Genomic DNA, 13,438 nt, shown 5'->3' with positions numbered 1-13,438 from the left:
CTGCAATATACGCTTTTATTCACACTTGAAAGGCTATAAATCCCCCTTTCTGACGCATTACTAACTGTGTGCTTATGAAAAGCCTCACAACTACGACTAAAACGTAGAGCTGGCAGCGTGGAAGTTGCACCACAGAGCATTTCCTTTTCACAATCGAGGAAAGAGTCAGATACTGTCCACTTTGTGTCAGGCTGTTTGACAGTAAACTATGTAATAAAGGATGCGTAGGGGATACTCCTACAAACACTGGTTTCGATTGCTATTTTCGATTGGTTTCGATTATTATTCAAACATTTCGTACACGCTGCGTCACGTACCCCTATTGGCTAGCAATGAAAAAATTATGGAATACAACTATACAATCTATCGTATGGAAGGAAAGCTGTCCCCCAGCTGGCCCAAATGTGCAGTTCAAGGGGAAGGATCACACTTAAATCGCACTGTTCGCACTTTCGCAGCTCCACGGTCGTTCATACATGTACTTCTTTACCGCACGTACAAATACAGATCAAGCAGATCTGGTCCACATCACCAAACAGAGGTCGAACATCACCCAGCCACCTTGATATCCGTATTCGTGGTACGCCTTGCACATCTGAAACATGTTTTCCGTCAGTACACCGATGCTTACGTTCAGTTTCACGAGTTTCAGTGTCGTACCCTCTTACCACTTGAGAGCCTCACGGTGTCGCACACATCTTGGTTTCCTATCAATGACTTATCCTGGAAGCTGAATGAGCCACTGTTCTTGCAGGCCTGCAATGCATACACAGGGTTTTTGCTCTAACGTGTCCAGAAATTGTATTTAAAGCGAGCGATAAAAGAGCGCTACTTTTCAGCTCCTTGACTAAGAAACAGGTGCTACTAGTGAAGCAGTACCTGTCTCTTACTCAAGTAGCAGAAAAATACCGGATGCTTTTCGTTTATCGCTCGCTTTAAATATAATTTCTGGACACGTCAGAGCAAACACTCTATATAACATATATGTAACCTGTCTATATATAAATTTCATGGTAGAAAATTTGCCGACTCTTTGGTTGCACGTGGAGCATGTGCTCAACGTCGGCTTACCAGCACTGGACAGCTGCTTCGGCCAATTTGGGCCATCGTCAGCTGTGCGCAGGTTCGAGACTTGTAAGCCACACTGTCCGTGCCGACCCTAGCGCGTGTCACATCCATCAGCAATGGGGTAGAATATCGCCCCTGGCCCTATCATAATACCAAATGAAGTTGTTGTTCCAGTCCTCTTCTGAACAGATTCCACCATCGCTCTTCCATTGGATTACAGGCACGCCCTCCAAACCACCCATGCACGGTAGCAGACCCAGCGCAAACTTTTCACCACGATAGAATCCTGAACGTGTGTGTGTGTGTGTGTGTGTGTGGGTGGGTGGGTGGGTGTGGGTGGGGGGGGGGGGAGCTTAGGCCACCTTAGGAACACTGGTGCTGTCAAGCACCCTATTTTTCTTCAAAAACGTCTTCACCTCGCAGCGCATATAATCATATATGCCCATGCATCTGCCATGCAGGCACTCGACAAACTCACTAGACCTTCGTAATCTGAGTTGAGTTCTAAAGGAGCGCCAGCCAGCTAAGTGCGTCATCGCTCGTTCCTTGATATTCCGTCAGCCGTACGAGACTTCTGGCACAAAAATCCACCACCAGCACCTCCTCCACAGCCTCCAGCAACCAGCACCAGCAACCGAAGCCTCCACCTTCGACGTCGTTGGCGTTGACCTCACTAGCCCCCTCTATGTGCAACAAATTTAAACCACATCATCCAATACTTAGATCGCTCTTTTCAGATGCGATATGGCCAGTGCCGTCCATCAAGAGCTTGTCTCCGATATGACAGCAGCCGCCTTCCTTCATGTCCTCCGTCGTTTCATCGCACGGCGTGGGATTCCTTACCAAAGTTTGCTCACTTACTCTGATAACACCGATGGAAGGGTTCCGTAGAGGAAAGGGTATCCAGATTACGCTGGGCCTCGTACTTGTGTTGTATGTAGGTGTCTATGTATGAGAAGACATGTAGGAGAGAGTGTGATGGGAGTGAGTGGTCCCGTTGAATGAGGCTCCTTTCCAAGTCGTCGTAAAGATGCTAGCGTGGCCTGATTGGAGGGGCACCTAACCGGCAAATCCCGCCGCATGTCTGGCGTTTTCGACTAATGCCGTATTTCTGCGTTCAGTGTGCTTGTGTATACCTCAGGGTCAATGAGATGTTGCTCATTTCTACGGTACACCAGTTCGTTTGCACAAGTTGTTCTTCCAAGTACTTACCGCTTTTTTACTCCCTTTTCGCGCATGTGTTATTGAACTTCATTTCGTAAAACAATACTGTTAGTGCCTGTCGAGGCACGCCATCAAATTATTCTGGTTTCCTATGTTGACCTTTGGGGGGGTCTTGACGGCACAGTGGGTGATGCGCGACGGTTTAGTTAAACCCAGAGGAGATCAAGACAAGAGACAAGCACCTATCTTCGTCGTTCGACTGGCAGAAGAAGCAAAAAGGTGCTGAGCACGCACGCAAGGTAACTTCACCTTCCCTTGCCACGCGCTGCCAGGATTACTTTATTTTGTCCACTCGAAACTGAAAGTGAAACTAACAAGATTTGCGCTCGACGCAAAAAGGTTCAATCCAACATCCTACTCCTACTTTCAGCCGCGTACTCATATTTCAGTGTTCTATAGTACGCGCTACAGTAGGTGCAGAGAGTGCTACAAAATGACGCTTCACATACCTTGAGAAATTGAATGGGCGGGTCCGCATCTGCACACCAGGTAGTCACTGTGCAGTCAAAGCCGAGGAAGCCGTAGTGAAGCACCTTTCCGTGAAGAGTTGTAGTGGTGTTTAGCTGTCTCATAGCCGCTGATCGGATTCTGCACAGACGCATGTGTTGAGAGCAAGACAACGCACATTGATGACAGGAATGCATGGCAGATGCTTACACATCGGGAAAAATAAAAAAAGTTTGCGCGTTAGTCCAACAAAGTGTCAAGGTCTGACAGCTAAAGATATATCATGACGCCTTTTTGCCCAACGGCTTTGCCCAGTATCTGCACTGTGTAGCAGCCACCATGAAGGGATGCTGGCTTCGCGTCATATACACCAGAGACAAATCAATTGGAATGCATCCGAAGTGGCTTCGGCTTTATGCAGACTAGTGCACTAAGGGTATGCACTAAGAGTATACACGAAGGTAACTACAAAAGTGACTGAAACTACACGAAATGTCGAACTCTACAACATCTAATACTTACTTTTGTTGAATATCAATGCCACACCGTGTTCTCCACACTAGCGTGCTGAACATCAAGAAGCGGCACGGATCTGGTACAGGGCTTGACACTGGAGACCAACTAATGGAGTAGGTGGCTGTACAGACCACCAACTGTGAATCTAGAGCTGCAGAATCGAGCAAAGATGATGTTATACTGACTTCTGACATTATGCTCAGTACACAGTCAAATATACAGAGTCAAGCCTCTGTGGACCAACACTGCCCCTATGTTACCGTAGGTGTCTGCGCGAGTATGAAAATCTCGATCCGCACCCGCACTGCACCCACAGACAAGGATCTCACTCCGCACCCGGTACGAGGTTTGATAGAACTATCCGCACGTGCGGATTGTGCGTGTGTACCCGTGGTCCCACAATCCACATTGGAGCGCAGCCGAGCGACACACACAGCAATACGATACACACAGCGATACTGCAGCAAAACATAGGAAAGAGCGAAAGCACACATAACATACACGTAACCATTGAGAAGCTAAAGCTGTTGAGAAACAGCATAGCGTCCTCGTTAGCTGGCGTGAGGGCTGTCTTTCTCTCGGAGAATATGCCCAGCCACTACCATTGAGATGCGGAGGAAAGGCGGGTGTTCCCGCGGTTTACGCGCGGTTTACGCGCGACCCGCCACGAAGTAGCTTTTTCTACACTAAAAACCGAGCTCCACCTCGCCGCACGCTGCTACCCAACCATCATCGCAAGTGACACCGTTCTCTCCCTTGATTTGATGAAAACTGGGGACGTACGCCATTTTGTGGTAATTATGATCGGCAGAATGCCCCTCTCCTCCGTTTTCAGCAAATCAGAGGAATGAACAATGTTTTCCTCTGTACTCTTTCAAATATTGCATGAAACAGCGCGCTTTTGGAGCCCCTTCCCTATCATTTTGTTATTATTGTCCCTTGTGTTTTTCATCTGTATTCATACCGAGTGTTTCAGTTAAATCTCCGGGCTAAATAATTCGCGAACGGGTGTACTAATCGACGAACTTTCTTTTTTACAAGAATCTGTCCGACGTCTGAATGAGTGGAAGGCGCTCATTATATAAATGAGAATTCTAAACTCTAGTTCTAAATTCTAAAAACTTCTAAAGCACACCGCTGTCGCCGTTAAAATGGGTTCTATGTATAAATATGTAAACCGAAACCAACTAATTACTGCAACAAATGACCCGCTTCGGTGACAGATTTTCCTCTAAAAGGTGTCCACTGAAGGTCCCAAAAGGGGTAGTGCCCATTTTAATGCTGACGGCGCCCTGCTGTAGAAGTTTCACGCTGTTTTTTCACGAAACTAATTTAAATTTTTATTTAAATGAGCGCCTCCGACTCATTCACCCGGTGCGCAGATTGTAGGTAGTATCGGACAGTTCTTCGATTGGTGCACCTGTTCGCGAAATATTTAGCCCGGGGATTTAACTGAGACACCCTGTATATACAAAATAACCAGTGTCGTACTTGCTACCGAAACTAAGTAACGGGCTGTCTATGCCGTTATGTAACCTCTGCACCACCATTGCCGTGGCAGGCGCAAACAACTGACTTAATGCGCAACGTCAGTAGTATGTGTCATTGTCGAGGTTCTGACGTGGTCATTCCCTACGCACCTCATCTGCGCAAAGATAAGCTACCACCCTCATTGTTATTTGACCCACAACCGTCACCTGCGTGCCGCCGATCACAACGCAACGACCACATTAACCATCAGATGGCCGGCTGCCCACTCCAAGATATCATTATTCTCCTGGTACAAAGAACAACCAACTTATTTCAGTGATGATGAGTGGTACACCTTTCGGATCAGCAAAGCAGATGGTCGGCAGATGCCGAACATACTGGTATCTGTTTCATAGATAGGTTTCTGGATGTGGCTATCCGAATGTATGATTCAGTAGATAACTGCCGTATTAAAAGCGATCGATAAAGGTTGTAGAAAACTGAATGTCCCTTGGCACAAATTTTTGAATTGCTTACGAAAAATTGACTAGAACATAAGCAAAAAATACCACGATGAACTTATGCGGATTATATAGTGATAAATACCGGAAATAGAAGAGAGTTAGATACTACTGGGTATCTGCTGCATGATGGAGGATACAGTAAGAAATCATGAAAAAGACCAGACACAAAACAGGGCACTGTGGGGTTAGGGGAGGTACGCAGTAATATGTGACCTGGAAAGGAGCAAATGGACTCTGGTTCGATATTTGGAAACAGGGTAATTTGTCCAAACACAGACATTTCGTCCTTTATGGGAACGCATCAGTTGGAAGATTGGCAGGGAGCGCATGCCTATACACCGAATGCGTGAGTCATGAGGAAAATTGGGGGTGTTCCTCTTTATGAGGGCAAAGGAAGATCCTATACGAAGACCGCTTGGCCGTTATCTTGGCCAGAATGCAGTCCATCTGGCCAACAAATCGCCGTTACTTCCAATTAGCTGGATTGCTAAAAAACGATTGTGTTTGCTTATTGGACTTATTGTGACATGGCTCTCATGACGTCGTCCACGTGACACTAGATTCGATACTAGAGGTGCTCAAGAGTCGTCTCCCAGCGACTCTCCATTGTATGCGAATCACTAGAGTCAATGATATATAACAACACTCGTATATCATGACTCCGAACCGCGGCTCGCGCGAGTTCCAATACAGGAACACAGCCACCTTCGCCTCTGTCCCTACCACCTTCCTGAGTTCAAGGAGATACCGTACGCAATGAAATGTACTTAATTATGCTGGAAGCACAGCGTTTTCGAGATGGCAAGAACGAAGCAAGCAGAAAAGTATGAAGGACCAGCTTAACAACTGATGGTATCAGAATAAATTGTGTAACTATACCACGGTAGCAGGGCAAATACAGATCCCACCATCACCCCATAGATAGATACCACCGTACTACCACATTTAATTTAGGCTAGGTGGCGCAAGGTACTTCCCATTCCAAAGGGCATCCTGCTACAGAGGATATATGCGAAGGAGTTGTCAGAGAAGGCGCTCAACGTAATCTGAAACTGGAGATTAGCAGGTTCTTTTGCAAATTCGTTAAGTGCACGCAACTGTCGGCATCCCTATTCCGCGTACTAAGCCTTTCAGGGAGGTTGATGTCGGAAGCATGTCAAATGACAGAGCGAATGCTACGAAAGAGGTATGTAATACTGACGTGACTTAACGGTGGTAGTCGTCGACGTGGTGGTGGTGGTCGTCGACGTGGTGGTGGTGGTCGTCGACGTGGTGGTGGTGGTCGTCGACGTGGTGGTGGTAGTCGTCGACGTGGTGGTGGTAGTCGTCGACGTGGTGGTGGTAGTCGTCGACGTGGTGGTGGTAGTCGTCGACGTGGTGGTGGTAGTCGTCGACGTGGTGGTGGTAGTCGTCGACGTGGTGGTGGTAGTCGACGTGGTGGTGGTAGTCGACGTGGTGGTGGTAGTCGACGTGGTGGTGGTAGTCGACGTGGTGGTCGTTGTCACGGCTGTAGTCGTAGATAGGTAGTTGTCAGGATCGCTTGGAACTTCCTCCTCTCTTTCAGATCCCTCTCCTCCTCCACTACGCATCGCTGTACGTGCAAAGAGCAACAGTATACTCCTACATTGGTCTGACATTTGCTCTGCAAAATACAAAAATCCTGCAGAACGAAGGAGGATTTCGCTGTACGGCGCGCCGCTGGTTCGAGCACTATTATTCAGTCTGTTGAAGTCGGCGAGGAAACTTTTCCATCGCTGTGCTTGTCTCTATGCGTTCCACGAGTGTCTACGGTGAATGGAAGGACGAAGGTGTAACGCGCGACTGATGCCCAAAGATAGAGCTTGCCTCAGTCCTCATTTCATTTTTAAAGTTCGTTCTTGCGATACTTTTTTATTTGTAATACTCTTAGTGTACTACTCTTAGTAATACTTACTTTACAGAGGGGAATGGGCTACATAAAATAAACAGCCCCCCTCCCCTCCTAAATGAATCTTTCCATACCAGACGGCATACCATCGCTTGCACGTGGAGGGCTCATCTATAGACGCAGAGAAAGAGGTACTGGTACAAGGGTCACCCTCTTCCGTCGCGTCACCCGGTCCGGACCGCACCCCTATAGTGAGGCAACAGCCCTAGTGTAACCCAGGGGCAGATCCAGACCCTCAGTTTGGGGGGGGGGGCGGTTTCTTGTGGGAGCGCGTAGAGGGGAGGGGGGCAGAGGGCAATCCAATGTATAAACTGACGTTAAGGGGGGGGGGCGATCGTCCAACCGCCCCCCCCCCTCTCGGAACCGCCACTGATGTGACTGCTATCTTCTGGGCGCGCACTCTCACGGGAGCTGGCGCGTGCACTAGGCTATCACTTTCAGAGTGCATGCCATGTCCCCACAGTTTGGGATGTATAGGCACAAGAACTCGAATACGAAATTCAAGTGCGCGGTTACTGTGAAGTGGGTGCACCGCAACGTGCCGCAGCATTGAGAACGCAAAAGCAGAAAATGGCTATACGAGAGCTAGATTAAGGTCTTCCAAATACGAACCTACGACAAAGCAAGCACTTATACTGTCCTGGTTCGTAGCCTGGACGCTCATCTCGGAGTTGATTCCTGGTAGGCAGAAGGCATCAGTAAAAGACAGAAACGGTGTCCAGTATGTGCTTACCTGACATGCCCGACATTGTGGGCTTTTTCTGAAGCTGAAAGAGAACAGAATATCGCATATCTGACGAAATGGAACCATTCATTCATTCACACACGCATGACTACAAGTAGAGATCCCGTCGTATCTGATTCGATTATCTCGTCCTTCAGCTGCTTGCTATTTCAGTTATTGTTTCCAATATAGCCCGGCGCACGGAGACCCCTCACTGTTCTTACCGATCACCCTGCGTCAGCGTGATGTCGTTTCCAGTGGAAACGATTGCTCGAAAGTCTCCTGCCACTGTCAAACCTCCGGTTCGCCAGGCCTCACGAATTAAAAAAGAATACGTATGAACCACGTTCCGGCGCCTATGGAGATTGCTCAGAACGCTTTGCTGGAGAAGGTCTTAGATGAGAACGAAAGGATCCTTACGTATAGCCTAACAAATATCCCTCCTAATTCAAGTACACCAAGCCAACACAGGGTGAGGTAACAGTTCGGGACCCATGTGTCGTCGACGCTCACCGTCTAAGCAAAAGCCACCCTTCCATGCTTCAGCGGTAACCGCATACGACGAATTCTCGACGGAAAACCGGCCACAGGCACCGTTTTCCGGTGAGCCGACGCGAGCAATGGGAACTTCACATGTTTCTCGACGACAGAGGTGGACAGAAAAATCCGGCGAAGAGCGGAAGCGGCCGCTCGACGGTAGCGAATAGGACCGCTACACGCGCTGTCGTTCCACGAGCGGAAGTAGAGGGCATCCTTAGCATCTACGGCGAAAAGCAGGAGGAGGAGGAGTGTCGTTGGGAGGAACCCGAGAGGTCTGCCTGCCTGATTAGGCGGCATGTTTCTCGGGAAGGGAAAGGTGGTGGAGAGGAGGAGAGGAAAGGGTGAAGTGGAAGACCGAGCGGAATCCGCTCGGGGGGAGGATAGCTGCGTCCATGGGCCGACTTCAGTGCCGCACTGTGCCGGCATACGCCTATTACACATCTGAGGGAAACCCAGGAAAAACCCCAGACGGCACAGCCGGCCCGCGGATTCGAACCGCGGACCTCCCAGTCTCCAAGCGCACGCGTTACCGCTGCGCCACCGGAGCTGGTGCGAAAAGCAGGCGAAAAGCATCTACGGGCATTTCGGATGGCCGTGTGACCAAGGTGGGAACTGGGAAGCATGCTGTCGCTCGCCCTTTGTCTAAGGGCGACTTTGTAGCGCTTGCTTCGCGAATATTCTTTGGCCGCAAGAACTTCAGTGTCGCACTATAAATTTTCTGTGTAGCAAAATATTTATCAGTTAATTTCAAGTCAATATTTAACACGAACTAAAGAAAAATACCCGCTGGAGCGCCACCGTCCGCCGCAGTGGAAATCTGTGCATGCGGTTCGTCCCGCCGTTTCTCCGTCGAGTTGTCGTGCCGGTGAGAAAGTTGGCCGTTTTTCCGGAAATCGTCGTATGCGGTTACCGCTTTCCTGTGTCCCTTCGTGTCTGCTATGAGGTAATCTTACTGCAAGCACGGATAATTGTTGTGTGGCATCCCGCATTGCGATATCACGGTGTCGGCACAGTAACCAGCTTTATTCATTGGAAGCGAATGACAAGGCGTTGCTGATTGTTAATTTCCCAGCTTTCTTAATCCGTTTTTGACGTAGAGGGCTTACGGTCTATCTAGGGCTATCTATTAATTGTTAAAATTACCGTCGAGTTTTCGGACATGGGTAGCACTTCACGAAGACGATACTATAAATAAAGATGTAAAATCAAAGATCAACAAAAGATTGTCCATCACTGCAAACAAATAATGCGATTGACTTATAGCTTCGGAACATTACCCTGAATCTCTTTCGGTGTACTAATGGTCGCCATTGTGTACTCGATCTGATCAAGCACTTAAGAAAACTGGACATCCGCTATGGCCTGTCTATAGCCAGTGCACGCTCTTGCAGCCCGTGGACAGTTCTGCACAAGGCCCTCTTGCAGGAACGTTCAGAAAAAATCTCATCGCAGTCCTATGTAGCTTTGCCAGTGGTTTATGCGAGCCCTAAGTACTACCCAAACTGCTGAAGAATCTCAACAGGCGTCATTGAACGCGGCGCAATTTTCAACTGCAAAGCAGCGATCAACACGCAGCGATCCCATAAAAGTGGAGGAAGAAACTAAGGTTAACAGGTAACAGTTCAAGAGATATTGTTCTACTAGGCTCTCCATTCTATTAGCCTGACCCTTAGGGTGGGGGAGGATGTCAGTTGATCGTTTTTCTTTCACATGGAATTTAGAGACTAGTTTACGGTAGGCAAGAAGCAACGATGGTTGTCATGCTTACCCTTCTTTGGGACTTGCTGGAAGCTGCAGGAGAATAACAACCGGATGGTATGTAACGCAACCGAATAACCGATTGTCGAACCGTGCAATGGACCACACGCGATTCAGAGCACGGGCTTGGATTACCTACTTCTTCTTCCTCGCAAAAGGCGGCCGCGAGCCACTTCTTACAGCACAATTACAGATTTACAGACGATTACAGATTTACAATTACAGACGATTTCAGAAATTGCATGGATGGCCCACCAGAGAGCGCCGTGTTGCGAAAGCCCCGCTGCACCTTGGGATTTAGTTTTCATGAGTCACAGAAAAAAAGAAGAGCGCAAACGGTTTCGGTTTTCTCTCTCCTTCACCTCCCGCACCTTCGAGCAACAGGCAGACGAGCACACTGATCTCGATTGTAAAAGGCTGGATCGCGGATAGGGAGCGCGAGCGTGAAGAAACCGGCCGCCATCTTACGGTGCCCACAACAGTCGCCGCAGCGATCATGGCAACTTCTTGCAATTACGGTCGTACCAACCGTACTGGCAAGGTTACAGGGCCTAAATTTATACAGGTGAGTCACTCTTTATCGAGGAATAAATAGGCGTTCATTCTGTATATTTAGTTGACCATTATGAAGTGTTTTTTTGCCCAAAACGAACACTGGATGCAGGTTGCTTGATCGCTCTTCCGACGTTCAATCGAGCACACTTGCATTTTACCCGGCGGCAAATACAGTTTGAGTGCATAATATGCTTGAAAGAACACGTTACACTACACAGGTAGTGTTGTCATCAGTATATGTGCGAGCACTGGAGCGCTTTTTTGCATGCATTGCTAGCATGGTACAGGGTGTTCTCTGCGGAAGCAAGTGCCACATTCATTTCTTTGAATTACCTTCACGCACAAGTTCGGTATTACGTCATAATGAGACCACGATTGTCACCTTTTTTCATGTATTGGTATTGTTTTGTGCCTTGGTTTGATTTGTGACAAAGAATCCTACGTAACCGTGGTGTGGCGCGACTTGAATAACGCATTTGTGTCTGAGCTGTATCGTCAGCTTGTTACGATAGTAATGATTTGTAGCGTGTCGTGCCATTTTTAGCAGTTTTTAAGGCAAAAGTGGTCTCTCAATACAGGTTCCGTCATGAGGGCTACCCAGTGAATAATCTGTGCAGTGTGATACGGCTGGGTGTACAGGTAAGTACCACGTTCCTCATCCACTGGTTTCTACTTTACAGGAAGGAACAACCTCAGTGCACGCACTGTGGTTAGCCTCTCTCAGTTTTGTATATTTTCTTACATGTTCACATCAGAAACACACCTTACACTTTAGGCTCCTTCACCCAGCAGTATAATAATTAGAGATTATAATTCTTTTTGGAAGAGTTCCCCATATTCTTTTCAGACTCGTTTTTAATCTTTTTAATTTTTAGAAGATACAGGGATTGTAAACCATGTTTTAAACTGATGTTTTAACATTTGTCCAATGAATTTATTAAACAGCATACTGTATTCATTTTTAACTGGTTGCACCCAAACCAATCTTCTGATATATTATTTCCTTTGTTGTCGATGCACCATAAAAATTGGAATAATCATCATCAATGCAGGTTACTTCACAGCTGCCTCGACATACTCAAGAAATGGGTGCAGAACCTGCGTAATGCCCACAAACCTTGACTACCACAGCACCTCCAGAAAGTAAAGGCATATGTGTCACATGGGATTTTTAAAGGCATTCACAGTATATAATACCTTGTATGAACTCTTGTAGATCTAAGCAGCCTCTACAGTACACTCTCAGAAATTGAAACTTGCCAGGGAAGTGTGATAATTGTTTCAGTTAATAGGCATGCACATATACGCTATAAGAAAAAAATTATTTATTGAGAATGCACTTCTCTGGCTACTCATGTTATTTACATCTACTGTTGATCACATTCATTTATCACATATTATATTCTTATATATTATTATTATATTATCACATATTCGATCACATTAAATTTAAAATTTAGCAGATACACGTTCATTGTATCCTGAAACGCATAAGTGCAAGAAATAACTTGAATAAACTTGATGTTGTATAAACTTGACATAAAATGTTGAATAATATAATGAATGATATAAAATATTGAATAAACTTGAACTCGTATATTCTCTTTACTCATCATCACTGATCTTCATTACAAAAGTATATCGTGTTAGACTTTTTTGTTTGCGTTTCACAGACTGGGTACACGAGGGTCAAAATGACAAAATCACAACTGTTTCAAGCTCAAAATAGTCCTGTTGCAATTTGAAGACCATACGTGGAGCTGCATTTTTTGGAACATGCTCCACATAACAAGCACGACAAAGTCAGCACTGGATAGCAGGACCCCGTCTCCAAGCAGCTTTTCTCACGCTGCAGTTGTATTCAACAAAAGCATGTGAGTGCTGGAGAAGGACATTCAGTTTGGCACAACCGCGCCTGCAAATAATCAGAACAAATAAAGGAAGAAGCAAACAAACATAGCAGGGCTGTACTTCAAAAAGAGGTAAGTCCTGTGTCTCAAGGAGGTGTTACCACTTTCTAAATAACTTAACACACTACCTGATTAACTGTCCTAACGAGTGTGATCTAATTGCGTGAAGTAATTATTTGGGCTGCTTCGGTGTGTCCATATTTGCGAGGCAAAGCACCGCTGTCGTTTACTAAAAGACTCTTTCTAAGGCGATGCTTGATACAAATCATACTAAACGCATACACGGCTAAAACAACGGCTGTGATTCTACAGAACGATCTCTTTCTGCCATGCGAGTATATCTTTTCCCGGACCGTTCTTTATGGAACAATTTTTGTTCAGAACGCAGTACGGGATATTATATACATGGTTGTTGTTAACCTCAAGTCGTTTCTTATTGAAATATTGGCTGGGAAACGCGCTGTAGTACAATCCCCAGCGCTGCTCTGCAGTGACGGTCTAGTTTCGGAATGCAAAACATAACGTAATTAAGAATCGAACGGCAGGACATCTGTGAAACACTGTTAGGATACATCAGTATACTGGCACCTTACAAAATTGTGTGATGACAAACAACGATCAATGCTAGCAGCGCAATAAATACTCACAGTCTGTGTTGCCTCCCATTGTTTTCTATGGGCACACACAGCACTTTAGGGCCCACCAACATGGCGGCCCGAAGGCACGCCTCTCCCCCACGAGCCCCTCTCCCATGCAAAGGGCACAGCGGGCACAG

At 46.8% G+C, this 13,438-nt stretch overlaps 1 protein-coding gene across 1 annotated transcript; it reads right to left on the bottom strand.

The window, feature by feature from the left end:
* On the bottom strand, positions 1-10,361 carry LOC135366573 (integumentary mucin C.1-like). Its single transcript, XM_064599331.1, has 8 exons — positions 10,209-10,361; positions 7,910-7,943; positions 7,789-7,854; positions 6,451-6,840; positions 3,262-3,406; positions 2,742-2,880; positions 661-756; positions 1-595 (listed from the first exon to the last, which is right to left on the bottom strand). Exons 2-8 carry the CDS (start codon positions 7,923-7,925, stop codon positions 509-511), a joined length of 939 nt encoding a protein of 312 aa, XP_064455401.1. The 5' UTR covers positions 7,926-7,943; positions 10,209-10,361; the 3' UTR covers positions 1-508.
* Between the last annotated feature and the right edge of the window lie 3,077 nt (positions 10,362-13,438).

The sequence above is a fragment of the Ornithodoros turicata genome, chromosome 8, assembly GCF_037126465.1.
Source record: "Ornithodoros turicata isolate Travis chromosome 8, ASM3712646v1, whole genome shotgun sequence".
Classification (NCBI taxonomy): domain Eukaryota; kingdom Metazoa; phylum Arthropoda; class Arachnida; order Ixodida; family Argasidae; genus Ornithodoros; species Ornithodoros turicata.
This window is presented reverse-complemented; position numbering and strand designations above follow the sequence as displayed.

Coding starts and splice junctions, on each gene's coding strand:
- LOC135366573 (XM_064599331.1), bottom strand. Junction 3,407..6,450: donor GACTACCACCGTTAAGTCAC/GTCAGTATTACA, acceptor TCGATTCTGCAG/CTCTAGATTCACAGTTGGTG. Junction 596..660: donor GGCTCTCAAGTGGTAAGAGG/GTACGACACTGA, acceptor AACATGTTTCAG/ATGTGCAAGGCGTACCACGA.